This window comes from Miniopterus natalensis, chromosome 21, assembly GCF_054644295.1.
Source record: "Miniopterus natalensis isolate mMinNat1 chromosome 21, mMinNat1.hap1, whole genome shotgun sequence".
In the NCBI taxonomy this organism is placed as follows: domain Eukaryota; kingdom Metazoa; phylum Chordata; class Mammalia; order Chiroptera; family Miniopteridae; genus Miniopterus; species Miniopterus natalensis.
Genome location: NC_142101.1, coordinates 13,791,236 through 13,810,920, shown reverse-complemented (window position 1 = coordinate 13,810,920; position 19,685 = coordinate 13,791,236). Strand labels below are relative to the sequence as shown.

Genomic DNA, 19,685 nt, shown 5'->3' with positions numbered 1-19,685 from the left:
TTTAAGATTTCATTAGTTATGTTTCTATGCACACAACAATTTGAGTCCTAAAATAAACCAGAGTTAAACTTGGTTATCAATTAGAACCTCCATTGTTAAAATGCTTTACTTTTCCCTGTCTTAATTAAAAAAATGGGCCTTTGTTTCTCTGTCAAGTGTTGTCCTTTCCCTACTTGTTTTATCCATTCTGCTTTAATACCCATCATTTTCCCATTCCTTAGGCCTAATTTTCTTGTAGGCGTCCCACCTCGTTTGTGGTTGGATGTTGCTATACAGAGTGTGTCCGGGGACCATCAGGGTGGGCCATGCTGTTGGCAGCTGGCTGCCCCAGTCCAGATGGGCTATATCAGAATCTGCATCTTAACAACATCCCCAAGTGGCCCTTAATGTCGGAGAAGCACTGGGTTAGTGTTGTGTATTTTATCTAGAGAAATTGTGCTATCGGGGCATCATTCTTTTGAAAAGATGATTGGCTACAACACAGAACCTTGTAGGTTCCTAGTTATCCTCAGAGGTAAAATAAGTTTGTTTCTGTTTTTGCATATTAATAATAATTACCTTTGTTCATTAGTAGTCACTGTGCTAGAAACTCTATCTGTTGTTTTACTAAAGTCCTATACATTTGTAGTAAAAGTTGCAAGCAGTACAGGAAAGTAAAATGTGAACGCCTTCTCCACCCTTCCACATGGCCCAGTCCAGCTCTCCCGCTGGAAACAGTGTTAGAATTTTCTTGTCCTAAAATGATCTGTGTGTCTTCTAACCATGTGTATGTGTGTCCGTCGCATTTTTAACTAAATGGGTTCATACCATCTAGGCTGTTCTGCAGCGAGGTTTTATTTACACATGAAGATCTATTTTGGACTTTTTTTCATAGCAATAATCCTGATCCAGCTCATTTTTGTTCTTATACGGCATCCCCAATGCATGGATATGACAGAATTCAATTGGCCTGTTGAGAATTTAGATTGTTTCCAGTTTTCACTGGTACAGACAGCGGTGCAGTCAACAACTGCATCCCCACATTTATCTTTACACATCGTTCAAATATGGCCAAAGGATAAATGCCTGGTAGAATTGTTGGTCAAAGATGAGGGTATTTTAAATTTGGATTGGTGGTGTCATGTGGCTGTCTCAGAGGGCTGCACCAATTTGCATTTCAAACAAATTTAACTCTGAGAACAACCAAGGCTTAGAGACTCTAAGAGTGTAAGTAACTTGACCCGGAGTCTCACCTTTCAAACTCAGACCTACCCAGGCTATTTCCTCCAGGATACAGATGTCTCGGCTGCCATTCTAAAGCATAATTTTGGCTTTCAAACTAGGAAGCAGCATTCTGTATTTTTAAAATATTTTTAATATTCTCACTCAGTGAAGCAATAATGCTAATTCTTCCACTATAAATACATAGCCCTTTATAGTTTTCAAGACATTTTTACATTCTCGTGGTAATCCTATGAGATGGACACTGATTAATATCCTGATTTATACATATGAAGAACCGAGGCTCAAAGAAAAAAACACTTAACTTTAAAAATATAATCAAAAGAAGGTCCGTGGACAAAGGCCTTGTTGCCCCCACACTCCTGAAGCACTCAGGGCATAAAAATGCTGGTGGAAAAGTGGAAATAGGGAGTTTGAGATTAGTGGCATTGCCTATATTGCTGTTGGCATATTAGAAGCATGAACAACAGGAAGTACACTAAAGTACCTGGCCATGGGCCCCATCACACCTCAAAAATAGCTTTTCTGGCAGCCCCTGCATATTATGGCCCTGGGGAAAACAGATGATTTCAACATAGCTAGCTGTCTTTTAAAGTTTTCATTATATTTGATCCAAAACTGAGTTTCAACTTCCACCATAAACACTATGATCACTGCATTTATAATCACAGAGCATTATATTTGCTACAATAGTTCCTTTTTTTATGATACTGACTCTCATCTCCTTTCCTGTTCTATCTTGGGCTCAGATAAAATCTTTTTCTCATTTGTCTCAGTTCTAAAGAGAGAAGAGCTTTCTCTATATGGCCTTGGGTCGACTCTTGAGTTCAGATGGAAACTTTGCTGTTCTCCTGGTCCCCCAAAGTCCCGCACAAGTTCATCCACTGAACTTGATCCATAGACATTCCTTAGGACATTCTTTTTCCTGGTTTTGCTTTTTATTATTTTTTACTTATCTTTCATAACTTTTAAAGTCAATTAGATTTTTTCATTTTATGATTAAAGACACAATCATAGAAATCTCATGTGATTTACTTCAAGCCAAAGTCAGAGTTCAAATTATTCTTTACTATCCATTAGTTTCTACTCCGTTGCAAGAAGTCTCCAAGTTACGAAACAGGTTCTGTTCCAAAAATTCATTTGTAAGTCAGTGATTTGGCATTCGGACTGCATTTTACCACATTGGAGAAAAAATATTATAAATGGTGATTAAGTCCCTTGGCTGGCCTGCACGAATCTATTTAACTCTTACGTAACTACAAAAATGATATATTCATAATAAAAATAAGAGGAGGTGAGTGATAGTTGTAATTCTGGTTACAAAGAAAAAGAAACATTATTTTTTCCGGAGGAAAAGTAGATTCAGTTAGAAGATAGGGCGACGTGAAACCGACAAGAGCCCAGAGGGGATGGCAGGGCGCTTTGATGGGTGTTGGAGATAGATGGATGGCACTCTGTTGAGATTGAAAACTTTAAAGATTTTGTTGTTAGATACTTCCCACTAGCATAACTCACCCGGCAGCTGTGATTAGAGTCAATAGGATTGACTGAATTAAATACTTAAAAAAAAAAAAAATAGACTCTCTGAGATGTTAACCAACCTGGGATGGTAGAACCAAACCATCAAACTAGAAAAGCCTTCCTCCCACCATGTTGATGGAAAGGTGAGAGGGAGTCTTTGATGTTCCCAGTCATCCCAGCAGAGGCCATCCACCCGGGTAGCTTGACCCAGGTCTGGAGCGTGAGTCATGGGTGGAGGCGAGAGAAAACTCGAGCCTTCAGTATTTGTACAGTGAGAGTTTCCACTTCTGGGAAATGACTGCATTGACCTCATCCAGCTTTGGCTTCTTAGGTTATCTAGACTGCCTTTCACTTAAGCATCCAAATAAGCATCTTACATTTCAATTAACTTTTTAAAAAGTCGAGTGCCTTTTTCAATGGCCTTATGTTCTGTTGTTTTCAGAGCATTTTCATACTGCTTTTTTGTTAACAACAAAAGGGGGGACTTTTTCTGTGTGAACAGAAGCTTAAGTGAGCAGATCTTGCCGAGATTGCTCGTTAGGATAAGTGATTGAAGGAAGACTACAGTTGTCCCTCCTGGGTCAGGTTAGGGCCCTTAGCAGCTCCCTACCCTGCCTCCCTACTAGTCAGATAATATGGTACATTAGCTACCACTGCTTTGTGTTGGGTATGTTATCTGAATGTATTACAAAACATGTAAAACTGTGTTTTATAGTGTATAGTTATACCCAGGAGTGATTCAGTGAAGGAGAGAGCAGCTCCATTTACTACAATTCAAAATGCCTCTCAATAGCCGTTATAAAAGGCAGTTGGGATTGGCAGACCGCTTTCAAAAGTTGTAAGGCTGATGAGAGAAGTAATAGCTTTTTGATTTGATACATGTTTTGATATTTATAAATGCTTTGTTTTTTCACTAAAACAATTTATACAATTCCATTTCTTCTTAGCTTTGATATTTATATAATGGAATTTGTGTGTGTGTGTTTGAGGAGTTTATCTAAAAGATAAATAAATTGATAATGCTAAATTTGTATCCTAGCATAATGAGTGTCTTCTGTGTATGAGGCTGGAAACTTTAGGCATTGTTTTGGCATGTTTTGCTCAGAAATGCCCGAGTAGTTTTTATATTGGGTGAAAACATGCATGTCCTCAGACTGGAGAGAGATGATTTCTTTGGGTACCTGTGTGTATGCAGAAAGTAGGGATGGCTGGAGAGCGATTGTTCTAGAAGCTGTTTTGTCTCCTTAGAAGTATGCCATGCCAGAGAGTTAGTGAGCCAAACCATGGATTTCTTTTTCTCTTGTTGGCCTTCATGTAAGGTTAAATAGACCAATCATAGCATTTGATGACCCATTTTCTTAACAGCAAATTTCCAGACTTCATGTTGGTCAGAGGGTGGTGAGTGGGTGAGGGGAGAGGGAGGCAGTTGTCTGTTTTTGCTTTCATTTGTTGCCTGGGCAGAAACATGCTACTGGTAATCTGAGCATTGTTTTATTTTTTTACATTGAAGGCCTGGACCCTTTAGTGGGAGGAAAAAAATTAAGAACAAAAATCTCATGTGAAGCTAATCCCATCCCTACTATTAATTTTCTCACCTGCAAACGATGACTGCTACTATAGCACATAACATAAAACCAATTAATAAGTTCATGGCAACTCTCGTGGCTTGTCTGTTCATTATTTTTTTTTGGCGTCTTATTTATTGACTTAGGGGATAAAACTTTTGTGTCTAATATCTTGATTGCCACAGTTCTTTGCTTAGCTGATTAGTTTTTATTTAATTTAATTCTTACTTGAAGATCTGAGTGACTTTGAGGAAAAATCATGTTTTCTTGACAGTTTTCTAACACATCAAACATTCTTAAGATTATTCACATGAGTTTAACCTACACAGCTTATTGCCCTCAGAGTGGCCCTTCGTTTTGCCCCTGACTCCTATGTCAGGACCCCCCAGTGATACTCTTGAAAAGTTGAAGGGTGATATTGGTATTTTTTCTTTCTTTTCTTCCCCTTCCCCACCCCACCGTAATTCTTGACTGTTACTTGCACATCTAGGACGGCGAGAGAAGAAAGACATTGAAGGTAGGGGTGGGGAGTAGTCAGGAAGGCTAGGAGAGGGTTCCCAGGGTGCACGAAGTAGCTGGGAGGAGAGACGAGGGGGGCTAAGGTGTTGGCTGGCTCTGTTGCACCAGCCAGCCTTGAGTTATCAAAGAGCTGTTTTTAAGTATCTTTCCTGTCTTTTCTACTGATCTGCCTGCCTGACTCTAACTGGATGATTTTGTATCCCTGTCTTCCTTAGGGTCAAGAAATTGGAGCATGGCCATGAGCAATGGAAACAGCGATTTTGTGGCTCTGAGCAATGGCAGCCTCGCAGCCAGTGCAGCCAACCCCAGTCCCCTGCCCCCCTGCGACGGAGACCTTGCAGCCCAGCAGCTCCCACCCAGAGAAGCACCAAGAGCAAAAGTGAGTCCAAACGGTTGCCTGCAAGTGAATGGCACAGTTAAGTCATCCTTCCTGCCTTTAGACAACCAAAGAACGACTCAGCTCTTGCCCCAGTGCTGCCATCCCTGCCCATACCACCACCCGTTGACTAGCCATAGCAGTCACCAAGAGTGCCACCCCGAGGCTGGCTCCGTGTCCCCTTCCGCTTTGGCCTCGTGTTGCATGCAGCCCCACGCAGAATACTCCGCATCTCTGTGCCCGCACCATGCGCCCGTTTACCAGACTGCGTGCTGTCTCCAGCACTGCCCGTCCTTCTGCCTGCACCACCCGTGGCCCGAGCATTTCCAGCACCAGCCCGCGCAGCGGCACGCAGCCAGCATCAGGTGAGTGGTCCCAAGGTTTTGCTAGCCGTTAGCATTCGTAATTCCACCTGAATATCGTTGCTTGTGCTGGTGGGGTCCCCAAAAGGACAGAAAAATGTGTCGGTGAATGAAAATTCATGTTTTGTCGACTGTAAAGCCTACTAAAAGCAGGTGAAATAATACTGTATCTGAACAGTACCCATTATATGCATGTATAGGCCACATTGCGTCATGCATTCATCCGTCAGTGCGCAGTTGGGTTGCCTCCCCTTTGGCTGTTGTGACTAATTCAGCTGCGAAGTCCGGTAAACAAATATCTGTTTGAGTTCCTGCTTCCACTTCTTTTGGGGATGTACCCAGAAGTACAAGTACTGGATCATATGGTCATTCTGTGTTTCACCATTTGGGGAATCACCAAGCTGTTTCCACAGCTGCTGTACCATTTTACATTCCCACCAGCGGCGCACATCTTTGCTAACACTTGTTCTTTTGTGTATTTTTTTAAATAACAGCCATCCTAATGTCTGTGACATTACAGATTTTTAAGCAAAAAGAAATACTGCCAGATTCGCATTTTAGAGAGGCCCAGAATCTGCACTGTGGAGAGTAGGTTGGGCTGGGTCAGGACCACTGGAGAGAGGAAGACCATGAGAAGGCGTGATGGTGACCTGAACCAGGATTTAGAAATAATTTCGTGCTGGAGAGATTTACAAGGAAGAATCTACCAGCTCTGGTGAACAGCTGGATATGGGGAGGAGGGAGTCACAACGGATTTTCAGTTTCCTGGCTTGAGCACCTGGGTGGGTAGATGGTCACTCCAGTCACTAAAACCGGGAAGACAGGACAAAAGCCCTAAGCTGGAAGAGCTGCGCGGCATTGAGCTTCCTGGGGGGCAGTGACCATGATAGAGTGCTGTCCTTTGAGCTCTCTTGAAAGTACGAGGATGCTGGGTAGTACACGACAATGACATTAGAGATAACAGTAATGATGGAGGTTATCTTAGGATGAACACTGAAGCACTGAGACCCAGCTCAGCATGTACTTATTTATAAAACTGCTATGGGCAAAGCACTGGGCCCGGTGCTGTGTCTCTTCTCAAACCAGTAAGATGTCCACAGTGAGTGTGGGCATGGATACAGCTGCTGGGCAGGGGACAGCCAGGCACTCTGGGATGGTCCACAGAGGATGTCTTCTCTGAGAAGTTCTGAAAACGAGGTCACATGGTGCTCCATGCCTTTTATTAGTTACTCTACCCAATGCTTCTAGGAGAGTTACTAGAACAAAGAGTCTAGAAGTTTATCTCTACTAGGAACTTGAAGTTTTCTTTTAGTTCCCTTCTGTGATTTATCACATGTTGCTTTTTATTGGTAATCTCAAATACTTAATGAAGCATTATTCAATTAATGTTTAAGAGGTACTCGTGACTTGGTAAAGGTGTATGGTGTTCACATGGCTTTAAGGGTACATGCAAGGTTGATGCCTTAGAGTAACATTTAAGTGCTTTCAACTGCCGTTGCTCTTTGTACCTAGACCACAAATGGGCCCAGCTGGTTGGTATTTTGTGTGGTTTTTTTAAAGTTTTTATTCATTTATAAATCATAGAGAATGTTTCAGCAAGTCAAGTAGAAAATGCCATTGTATCCAGGTCTTTGCCACTGCCCCACTCTCTTTCCCCACCCTTTGTAACACAGGAGGTTCGCTTTCATCCCTTCTCGAATCTCTAGGCTGTAATAAATCCATGTATCACCAAATACGAAGTAGTTTAACTAGACCTTGTTTGAAAGTGTCCGGCTTTTTTCATTTGTAGATTCCCACTCTCACACCCATCGCTCAGCCATCATGAACATGACTGATGAGAACACTGAGGAATTCCAAATGGCAGAAAGTGGCCTGTCCCCACCACGAGACCAGGCCTGTACCCACAAGTCCCAAATCTAGCTGATCATGAGAGTCACCTGGAGAGTTACTAAGTAAAATAAATATAATAAGAAGTTTCTTTTGTGGTAGGCATTCAGAGGGGAGAAGGATCCCTGTCTGGGACAGTGTGAGAAGAGAGAACTTGAGTGACCCTCGAAGGAACACCAGGACAGGATAAAGGACTGCAGGAAGCAGGACAGGGAAGGTGGGGGAAAGGGTAGGGGGAAAGCCTGCAAAAATAAAGCCATGCTGAAGGAAAGTAGAGCACAGGATGGCCAGAGTGCAGGGGTCATCTGGATGGTCACGAGCGATGATAGCTCTCCCCTGCTCTCCATCCTGAACACAGCCGAGTTGTCCGAGAGGCTCCACGCTCATGGTCTGCTCTTTCTCTGGCAGAGAGATCTGGAAAATGTCTCTCAGGACCCAGTCACGTTCCATGTGTGCTGGTTGAAGCAAACTATTCATCTGGGATCCTCTTATTGCCATATTAAATGGAGGGGGTAATGGTTTATGACAATTACTCAGGAGTTCTGCATCCAAAAATAGCATACAAAATTTCTAATCCAAACTCGACTTACCTTTTAATTTGGTGTCGCAGAGAAATGTGCTCGATTGTACCAGAGGACTTCGTAAGTGATACTTGGCCATGCCACAGACTCATGATCATGGCAGGGAACCTGTGATAGTTTTGGGCACCTGCCAAATGCGTTTTTATTTCCCTGAAGGTGATTTCCTAGACAGATGGTCAGTTTGAACGGTCCCCGTGGCGCCCTGGAGGCGTTGCAGCCATACAGAGCTAGGAAGGCTTGGCACAGAGGGGACCACGCAGCCTCCAGCATTAGCTCAGCCCCTTAAAGGTTAAATAAACACTGTCCTCGCCTGCCCCCCCGTACATTGTGACTGTATAATTTTTTTGTAACCTATATTTCCTTTCTCCTTTGGTTCTTTATTAATTTTCCAATTTCTGACTCACTTTTCTTAGAGGTTTTCTCATTGCTTTCCCTTAAGGACACTCGTTACTTTCTGTGGAGGGAACTCTTTAGAAATAAGAATCCTTGTCTTATGTTAAAAGAAAGAGAAACTGCTACTGGGAACCTTGTTCTTTTGTATGTGTTGAATCATAATGTCCAGGGGTAAAGTTATAGCTTTGAGCATCGTTTTCGGAAGCATCTTACTTCGCTACACCTGGCCTTCAGTGATCCACCCTTTCCCCTCTCCTGAGCCCTGGTGGTTGTGTTATTGTAGTTAGCTGGGGAGTTTGAACCAAAAATCACTTTGAACATGTCATCAGCGGTATAGCATAAGCCTGGGCATGGACACAGACCCCAGAGTCTCCGATTTGCCCAAATCACCAGACTCAACCCAAGTGGCTTTTCTAAGATGTTGGAGCAATGAATGGAGAAATTCAAGATTAGTTACTTATTTAGTAAGGATTGAATGAGTACTTACTAAGTGTTAAATGCTGGAGACAGAGTTAGAAAGTACAGTCATGGTCCTCAACTTCGGAGATGTGGCGGTAATGTGGACAGGTTAAGACCTTCGATTGGGCATGAGCCTTCCCCAGGTAGGATGTCTTCCTTGATCAACAAATATTGACTGAGTAACTGCTGCTCCCTGGAGCACAGAAGGTAAATATCCACGCTTTTGCAGGGGCACAGCCGGTTTTTCTATTAATACAAAAAGAGCCAGACTTGAGTTTTATAAATTTATTTCCCCCTCTTTGCCTCTCTTAGCAATGAAAAGGTCACTAACAGCTAAATCATCATTTGTCTTTATTTATTGATATAAGTTGTGACTTGTCTAGGACTACAGCAGGTGTCTTTTGCAAGAAGAGATGGTCACACAGCATTCATCAGACCTGTGTTGTTCTGTAGTGGCCAATAAAATGAAAAATTCAGCTCAGTCACATTGGACACATTTCGGGTCTTAGTATCCAGACTAGTGGCTACCGTCTTGGACAACACAGATCTAGGACCTTCCCATCATCAAGAAAGCTGTGCTGGACAGAGCCCTCCTTCCTGGCTGTTAAAACAGCCTCCGTGGCAGCCAATGGAACACATGTGATGTGGAATAACAGCAGGATTTCACAGTGGACACCATTTTTTGTCAACATAATTGTAGTTAATTGGGGTTTGATTGCTCATGTTTTTTTAAAAATATAACAAAGAAATGACCAAAGCTAAAATCCCTTCGCTTCAAAAACCTGAAGCCCTGTATTATAAGGAATTGTAGCAGGTAGGCAGTAACCTTCAGCATCTTCTAGAGGCCACAGTTACATCCCACAAAACCACTGCCACCTCATTATTTACATCAGTCCTAAGGCAGAGGATCCACTGATCTAATCTGTAGTTGCCTGGGCTTTTTGGAAGCGGATCTAAAATACCGATGTAATAATAAAGGTTTTCTCACAGGCAGATAAGCGCAGCTAGCCTCCAGAAGCAGTCATGGTGGTGCATCCCTCATCTTTTTAAAGAATACATGTTTTTATTGATTTTTTAGAGAGAGATAGAAGCATAATGAGAGAGAATCACTGATCGGCTGCCTCCTGCACGACCCCTGCTGGGGATCGAGCCCACAGCCCGGGCTTGTGCCCGACCGGGAATGGAACCGGCGACCTCTCTGTGCATGGGCGACTCTCGACCAACTGAGCCACACCAGCCAGGGCTCCCCTCATCTTTTTAAATCCTGTCTGCACAACACCAGGTAGTGCGAGCAGGGGTTTCAGAGGACATCCAGTGCACTGGAACCTTGGCTCTGCCGTTTGCCAGCTTTGTGGCCTTGGGTAGATATTTCAGCTCGCTCAGCCTCAGTTTCTGTATCTGTAAAAATGGGGATAGCAGTGGCCGTTTTGCACATAGCACAGCGCCCAGAACCAAATAGTCACCTCCTTTCCCTTCTTTGTTCTTTTCATGCCATTTTCTTCTCTCTCCCCCTCTCTTCTTGTTGTTGTTGGTCTTTGCTGCCTGTGCTAACTCTTCTAGCGTTGTTTCGGAAACCAAGGCATGCCTGAACCCTGATTTAAGTAAGTGTTGCTTTTCATTCTTACTTATCAATTGCAGTTCACAATTACAAGTGGAAAAGGCGACGGATTTGCCTTCCAGAAGAGGAGAAATATAACAAAGAAATGGCCAAATATATGAGCCTCTCCAGCCCCAAAGACTCAGAGCCTTTCTACTAATTATATAATCTGATTATGATAGTTAATTTTAGAAGCCTGGTAAGATTAAATCTTGATTTCACTGCAACCAACGTTTATTTTTACTTTCCTTAAAGTAGTCCAAATTAACTTTTTAAAACAGGATAATGTTTGTAAAATTTTAAATGTTCCAAGCTTGCTTGCCAAAGTGAGTGAGTTTGGCAGTCAGATGGAGCGAAGGCCTGTTTTATTAGCAGGACTTCTTTTAGAGACTTTTTTTAGGTTATAAATGAGCAGATTTTAGAGCGTGCCATGCCTCGTGGAATGTATTGCACAGCCTGCAATACATTTCAGAATATGAGCTTGGGTCATCTTTTATTTTAACAATAAATGGCAAGAAACAATGGCTTTCTTATTTTATAAAATTAATTCCTATAACATTTTGCAGTGAAGTCATATGTTCTTTACCCCCTTTCCATATTGTTGCTAGTGTTTAGCAGGTACTGGAGAGTAGAGAACAAAAAAGAAATGGTTCAAATTTTCTCTTTTTTGTTGTGGTTAAAAATAAAGTTTAAAAAAGTAAAATATTTGGCAAACGATAAAACGTAAGAGTCATTGTTATGGATCAGCTACAGCTCTAATTCCAGGAAAAACACAATTATCTATTGTATCCTCTTTCCAAACTTCGGTGGTTTGTTTTGTGTAATTTAAAAGAATTTATAGAACTTACCATTTATAAGAGAATTTTGATTGCTGGATTATTTTGTGTTCTGTTCAGCGAAATTGATTCTACAAAATTATATCTTTTTTGAAAATATACAAACCAGATAATCAACCAATTACTTGGTATTTTGGAGTTTGAAACACAGCCTGCTGCCTGGGGGGATATTTGGAACCAAATATTTGTTGAATGAATGATTACCAAAAAAAATCTCTGGAATTTCTCTCTCTCCCTCTCTCCCTCTCTCCCTCTCTCCCTCTCTCCCTCTCTCTCTCCCTCTCTCCCTCCCTCCCTCCCTCCCTCCCTCCCTCCCTCCCTCCCTCCCTCTCTCTCTCTCTCTCTTTAAATTCACGGAGTTTAAGTGTTTTTAAAAAACCTCACAAAGTTAGATTGGTCACTGCCACCAAGCAATTTATAGTCTAGTAGGAGAGAGATGATCGAGGCAGAAATAAGCACACTCTCTGAGGACCACAATCAGAGTGGAGAGGGTTATGTGAGTCGAAAAGAGGGAGAGGAGGTCATAGGAGAGTTTGGAGAAAGTATCATGGGAGATGGGAGGGTCTTTCAAAAAATAACGAGTCCAGCTGCCTGAAGTATGGGGACAGGAGGCCTGGAGGACATGGAAGTGGGAGCAAGTGGGAGGCAGCCTGGCAAGTGGTCTCCTTTGTCTGGAGAGGGGACCAGAGGTGGCCTCATGGGACATTGTGCCTGTTGGTTCATCTCAGTTGACTTTTGAAGATCACTATGCTATAGTTAGTCAAAGAAGACTTCTCCTTAGAAGTGGGTTGCAAATGTTATTACCATTTACTTGTTTATTTATTAGGCATCTAATTAAGTATCTAAGTACTTTATATGCTGTAATTATATAGTTCTAACACCTTTGACTCGTTGCTCTTTTACTAGGCTCGTGGAAGCAATTTCTTTGCACTAATGTGTATCTCCAGGGCCTAGCAAGGTGCCAGGCATTTAGTAAACGCTCAGAAATTAATCGTTGAATGAATGGAAGAAATAATTGAGTATCAGTCAAGTCCGTCTTCTGCAGAGCTTGATTTTAGGATGTTTTCAATAAACAATGAAAATGGCATCATCGGCCCACTGTAGTTAGATGTTTGCCAAACATCCGGAGAAGGTCCTCAGGCTTTGTTTCCCTCTGAAAGCTGTTTTATTGCTGTTGTTTGAGTTTATTTTGGAGATTTCTCCATCCTGTCTTTTAAGTCCCCCCTCCCCAAACACACTGGGTTTCTGACTTTTAAAAAATTATAGCCTTACCCGTGAAGAGGAAAGAAGGAAAAGATAGAGGGCCAGTCCACTCCCACAGTCCTAAGCTGCTTTCAGGTTTGGTTCTGGAGCCCCTTTGAGAAATCCTGGGAGGGGCAGGAGACGGTGCCCCTGGGAGAGTAGCCCGGAATAACCTTTCTGTTTGCTCAGCTCTGGCCACCTCTGGGGTATCTGCAAATCTTGTCTAAGTGACTCTCTAAGCAATCAGCAAATTATAAAAATGATGGGTGAACGAATTCCCAAATAGGAGTTTGGGCTTATGTTTGTTAATGTGTATTTTATGAATTTAGAAGGTAGAATACAATGAGGGGCCAGATTCAGACGTGATGCCTCATCCCATGTGAATTTGCCAAGTTGTTGGTTTAGTTAAATCCGTTTGTTTTCTCCGTTTGAGTGGTACAGGACTCCGAGAGTTACCAAATAGCATGAGACTCAAGCATGATGCTTTCTGTGGGAATGTGAACCATCCACTGTTTCCAGGTGCTGTTCTGCGCGTCCAGTGAGAAGCGCAGGGTGGACAGCTAGCACATTCATTCCCTCGGACCCTGCGTGTGCGGCTGCGGCCTCTCAGGCCTGCCCACCGCCCCCTTCCTAAAACACTGCTTTCATTATGTCACTCCTCCCTGCTCAGAAATCTTCCGTGCTTTCCCCAGACTCCTTGACCGGGCACTGCAAGTCCCTCTAAGGGATGGCTTGTGTCTTGGGGAAGGAAGGGTGTCCAGGAGGAGGAATCTTCTGGCTCTGGATAGGTACAAGGTCACAGAGCTCAGTGAGTAAGATTCTGTGCCATGTTTTCCCCCTACACGTTAGAAGTTCAAACAGAAATCTCATCAATGATGGTGTCTTCGTTTCCACTGATATTTAATTGACAGCTGGATTCATAATATTTTTGTTCTTGGCCGACACTTACTACGCTGGGTCTTTGTTTCTCTGGCATGAGGCTGGGACTTGGTTTTTAGCTGTCAGCCACTGATTGGCCTACCAGCTTGGCCAGCAAAAACTGAAACTACTTCATGGTAAAGCTATCCCTAGGAAAGATTGATTTAAGTGTATTATTTGGTGGTTATAATGCCCCCCTCTAACACAGAGTTAAACCTACATTAAGCTTCAAATTATAGGGATTTTTTTGTTTCCTTCTTCCAAAGCTTAATTCTAGTGCCTGGGATTTTGGCTCGAGAATTGGAGGCTCCATTCCAACACTCCATGCTCTTAAGTTAGTTAAGTTTAATAAGATTTTTCTGGCTTTCTTAGGCGCTTTTCTTGGACCTCTTATTAGTGATTATTCACATCTTACTAAGAGAGGTATAATCTATGCCCCTATTTAGCATGTGCTGTACGGGGCTCACAGCAACAGCCTGGCCTGAAACAGCTCAAGTTTAAGGGCAAGTGCTTTATAATTGAGCGTACCTTTAAAATGTAGCACATGGGCTGTTTGCTCCATAGCTTCCAACTAAACCATGCACCGTTCACCTCTTGGGCTGAGAAATTTAACCCAAGCTGCTTTCCAATCATTTCAAAATATTTTTAAGTTAACCAGTTGTCCTTTGCAGAGTTTGAGTTGCTTTAAACTGTTTCTTTAAAAAAAAAAAAAAAAAAGGCACTCTCAGCCTCCTGTTGGGGGGTGCGCCTCACACAGGACCCGAGCCATGTGGCGTGTTGACCTTCGGTGCTGCCCCTCCTCTGTCCCCCTTGTAAGTGGCAGAGACAAAGTGTGTTTGGAAAGGAATTTCCCATGCCCCGCGTCCCTCACCTCTCAGGACCAGCAGAATAGCTGCCCTTTAACTAGTGATCTGCTGGGCCTTGAGACTCTATCGATCTCAGAAGAAATAATTAATAATAGAAGAGGAAGTGACGCCCCTTCCCACTCTTTCGCACTTTTGTCTGACACAGTTCCCTTTTTTTTTTGCTTGCTTGCTCCTTAGGACCAAGCTCTACTAATAATAGAACTTTTTAAAGCTGCAATTGGAGCTCAAGCTGTTTGTTACATGAAGGTCTGATTTGTTCCAGCTTTTGTGGGGTTTGGAGACTGAGTGGGACAGACAGAGACTCACGTATGTGATACACAAAACATCCTTTTGGGGGCTCCTGGTATTTTTCTTTGGCCAACAAGTTTGGTTAAGTTGGCGTGGGCCTTTGTCAATATGTGCAAAAGGCACACGTTTGTCATTTTCACTGCGGTCTTTTATCACATCTCTGCGATACTCTACGTGTCTCTAAGGGGATGTTGCAAACCGTTTAACAGCAAAATTGGAGGGGAGTTTTCCGAGCTGCTCGGTAGCCGCTGAGTGCTTAGGTGGACTTGAAAGTGGGCAGAGGTGACAAACAGCTCTGCGAATGCGCCACGTGCATGACCTGAGCACGACAAGGACAGCCTAAGGCAGACCGTGCGCTGCTGTTGATTATTTACATGGCCCGTGATTGGTAATGAACTTGCACGGTGCTTACAGCTTAGCAAGGACTCAGTAATTGTTTCTTGAACCGCTGCTGAAACATTAAAAAACAGTTTTAGCAAAAAAAAAAAAAAATTCCTTCTTTTATGTTTGAGCAGCACAGAGATGTGACTAAGAGGAATGGCTTCAGAATGATGATTGGTGACTGGGAGGGGTACAGGTGAGCTGGTGGGGTGCTCGGAAATGTCCCCTGTGTTGGTCTGGTCGCTGGTTACAGGGATGTGTACATGTGTAAAAATCCATCCGGCCGAGCACTTCAACTCTGCGCCTCTTCCTGAAGAGGTGGTGGAATAGGAGTAGTTTAAAAGAATGACATAGGGATTTAAGGATCTCTCCCCTTTAATCCTTTCACCTTCTTGGCCAGTCCATGTGCACTTGGAAGGCAGGGACAATAGTCGATTAATTTTTATATTCCTGGTTACATAGTGGGAGGAGGGTTGGAGGCAGAGCTAGTTACTCACCTCCTCCTAGGAGAGTTTCTTAATAAACCCAGCTCCACTCTGAGGGGCCACTGTGATCCCCCCCCCCCGAATCTATTCTGTGACATGGTCACAGTTGTGCACATATCCTGGCTTATTGCCCCCCTCGTATCTCTGTCAGCCTCTCCTCTTCTATTTTGGTGTCTTTTACTCAACAAGCACATGGGGAATTGGAGCTTTCAGGATGGAGAGGAGATGACAAAGGAATGATTTAATGATGCTGAGGAAAGAAAGGGCTGTCCTGAGGCAGCCTTCCTTAGGGAAGACAGTAACGCATCTTCTCCCTCTCCCTGCCAGAGATTTTCGCGTAGAAGTGAGCCAAGATTACGAAAAGATTTAAGTTTTCCATATGCAAGAGCCAGATTTAGGGCCAGGAAGAAGGAACAGAAATGTGTTTTGAACATTTATGACAAGAAAGAGTCCCTGGATTCTACATATGGGAGCCTTTTCCTCCAAAATACCTCAGTAGAAGTCAGGTCCTGGGAAGACGTGCTGTGCTCAGCTGACTTAGAATTGAACGGGAGTTTTGCTTTGTAAGAAATAGTCTGTGCACAAGGAAAGCATGTGGGAGTCTTGCTGTAATACGACTGCCCCGAAGGTTCCTTAAGATTCTTTTTTTTAAACCTCAGACTTTGGGCTGAGAAGAAACCCTTTTTCTATCAGTATTATTTTTATCAAATCTGTCTTAGAGTTCTGCTTTGAGCTTTATTTATTCAAGCTTTTGCCAGTTATGGGAGTTACCTAAATTTAATTTTTCAGCCAAAGGATGGCTGTGAGAAAATGTAGGTAAGAAGAAAAATCAGTCCACTCTATATTGTTGTCAAAAGCATAACTAAAGAATTTCCGTAGAAGTTGAGGGAATAGTCTATTCTCCTGGCTAGTAAAATGAAGATATCACAACAGCTGCAAAGTATTGGTTTCACTGTTGGAATTCATTTTGATACAGTGGATTTTTATTATTTTTTTACCCCCCCTCCCAATGTTTTTTTTTAATAGCAGGTGTGACTTTTAACCTTCCAAACTGCATCTTGTACAATACTGACTAATGTTGTAGGGGCAAAATAATCCAAATTATGTGGGAAATGAATTGAAGAAAGATTAATCATCTTTCCTTATAATTTTGAGCTCAAATAATAGCTCTTTCATTGAACAAAATAGAGACATGTTCTATTAAAACTTAAAAACCGGCAAGTGTTGGAGGAAAAGATATTTGGCAAGTTTGTGAATTACGATTGTTTATACTTTTGATCTCTGGTCTCATGGATGGAGGCCTTGTCCTATTAATAAAATAACTTCAACTTATTTTTAAAAATGCAGATATATCTTCACTGCAGTTATAATTAATGTGTAAACTCTTATTTATAGGATTTCTATAGTTCTTAATGAAAATGCAAAACATTTTACTGTTTTATAGATAAGATCCGTAACATTTTGAGAGTAGAGAAATGTGCGTGTACCTTTCTTGTTTTAATAAAATTAATGAACTATATATGCTGAGTCGGGCTTAATGTAAGCCCCCCAAATGTATTTACAAAACTGTACTATCAACCGCCAGACTAATCTTTGGGACAATTTGGATTACAACACAAGGAGATCGTCCATTAAATATAGATTTAAGCATTTCTAATTGTACTTATGATACATTATAGGTAAATATTAAACAACAGTGACTGTGGAAATGTGTTATAATGTACATAGGATATATAAACCTTGGTTTACCCAAAATTTCAACAGGATTTTTTCTTGTACCACCATGCATATTTTTGACAATTGATGCTCATATTTTTTATTCACATATTTATAGATTCTCAGAGGCTCTTTGAATCATGAAAGAAAGATTTGGTCTTTTCCATTTATTTCTTTCTCTCTCCCTCGTGTGTATCTGTCTGAAACCCAAGTGCCCTTTAAGACCTAGCTCAGATCTTCTTACGTAAAGTTCAAGGGCTGCGCTTTGGACCACTCTGTTCCAATCTTACCTCCCTACCCCCGTTCACTTAATGTTTGTATTGCACCCTTAAGTTCTGATTGTCTTCTTGTACCGTTCTCTCCTTGTTTCTTGTCTGGAGGTCACATTTTCCTGGCAGATTGTCCCAGGCAGCGGTTCAAGCTCTGACCGTGTAGGCTCTGCTCCAAGACCCACTGAACCAGATGCTGGGAGGGGCCTGGAAATCCCTGTTTTTCATAAGCTACCCAAGTGATCCCCATGATGATCAGTCACTTGGTGTCACTTCAGCTGTGTAGTAAATAATTCAGTTGACAGAATGAACTGTAGATTTTGTATTAAATGTATTATTTAAGTTTTTTGAAAACTTACGATCTGTGTGTAATGTTACTTTTTAAAAAATCTAGCTTAGCCAGAATGCCCCATTCTCCCCAAATTCAGTATCAGTGAGAGAAGTTTTCAAATAAAACATTTCAGCCACATATACATAAATGACTACATATGCAATTTCCCTTTAGAAAAATTCTTTTCACTCATTAATTGTACAACTAGTTGCAAGTGCCCTTTGGTTCTTGTAAACCATAAAGGTTCGCAGTGTATCTCACTACTTCTTAGCTGGTGCTTGGGTGCCATTTCTAGATGAACTGGTGGTCATGGTGTGGTGGTGGTAATCACACTTTTTTTCTTTTAGATAATGCCCACTAGCTTACAGAAAGCTGTTATTCACAGCAGCTCGTTTTTAGGTATTACCCGTTTCTCACAAATCCTGAGAAATGAAAGGACTTGCTCTGGACCATGAAACTGTTGCAGGGCCCAGACTTACTATATTCTTAAAGACAACTTCTGCATACTCAAATGTTTATTTGCCACACAGCTAAGCTTATTTTTATGTCTAAGTTTTTTAACATTTAAAAAGTGGTATTTACTGGGTGATCTTTAAACACGGGTCCTCCACTCCCCACCTTTTCCTCCTGCCTCCCAGGTGATTTTCTGTTTCGCGTGGTGGTTGGGACTCTGTTCGCATCAGCAGCGTCGGGCGTCAGCGTGGCCAGCACTTGGGCCACCATCCCTCGAGCAGTGAGCAAGTGCATTGCGCAAGTGGTCGTGGCGGCTGTTACTCTTCAGATGGCCTGACAAGACCACAGGCGTTTAGCTCTGGTGCACGAGAGATGAGTTAGAGGCCAGGCTTGGCGTGTCTGCAGGGTTTCTGTTTCATCTTTGCAGGACAACCCAAGTGTGCCAGTGATAATTCACGCGAGCGCTTGACGATGAAGGATGGTGTTGTTATTGTTGGAGATCTTTTCAAAAATGCTCATCCGAGTGTGGGCTCTTCATTCCCAGACACTCTCCTCCTAACATAGCAGCCCTGAGCTGAAGTTATTCCTTGCAGAATATTTATGAAAAAGCAACACGGTGCAATCCCATGGGACCATTGAGACCAAGATGTGACCTGAAGCACTTTTTCACTTGAGTTTTACTAGTTGTTCAGAACCCTACAAAGCTGTTTTTTACTGAGCTTTTATTTTCCGGAGTGCTAGAAAGAGCTGTCTGCAATTGGTGAAAGCTGATGCTATCCCTATGTAGGCTGTGACATTAATCCTACAGCAACGTCAACAGTAGAGTTTTTTAGACGGGTGACAAGTCTTCATGTTTCAGCATTCCTGTTTCCCTCGCCCTTCAATCTCCCACTCTCTCCCCCAAAATTACTAACAGATAGAGAAAAGGTGAGGGAAACAGACCATCAATAGCTTTACCATTTTTTTCTGTTTCTTGATAATTTTTTCCCTCCCATTCTACTTTTTCTATTATTTTAAAAAAAAATTCCCTTGCCTCCGGATCTGCCCCAATGCCCCTTATAATGATCATTCTCCAGCCCCCCTCTTTCTGAGAACTTGACAGTCTCATTAGCTGTTCCCTTGACCGATAGATGTCCACATACCACAGCTCACTGGTCATCGGAGTAGTGGAGCCAAGGTCCTCAACTGCTGTTACAGTTCTCAGGCGTGACGTGCCAGGGCCATTCATCACTAATCATGCATCCCCGAGTTTGTAAGTGCTTTATTTTATTTTTTTCAGGGCAGAATTGAGCTTAGCCCTGTAACAATGTCACTGTCACGCACTTTCATGCAGAAATGCTTTCTTGAATGGGAAAGAGAGACACCACCTAGTCCTCCAGGAATTGGGCACAACCCAGGTCTATCTGCGTCCCAGCCTGT

General features: G+C 42.4%; 1 protein-coding gene across 10 annotated transcripts in view; it reads left to right on the top strand.

Moving 5' to 3' along the window:
* DISP1 (dispatched RND transporter family member 1) overlaps nucleotides 1-19,685 on the top strand; it is a 100,751-nt gene that overhangs the window by 61,263 nt on the left and 19,803 nt on the right. For 6 of the 10 annotated variants that reach the window (XM_016221175.2, XM_016221174.2, XM_016221176.2 and 3 more), the window contains one exon: nucleotides 5,042-5,567. In XM_016221175.2, the coding sequence (XP_016076661.2) occupies nucleotides 5,042-5,567 (526 nt within the window). The remainder of the gene's footprint in view (nucleotides 1-5,041; nucleotides 5,568-19,685) is intronic. The other 4 variants (XM_087828875.1, XM_087828876.1, XM_016221181.2 and 1 more) reach the window with 1 other exon arrangement.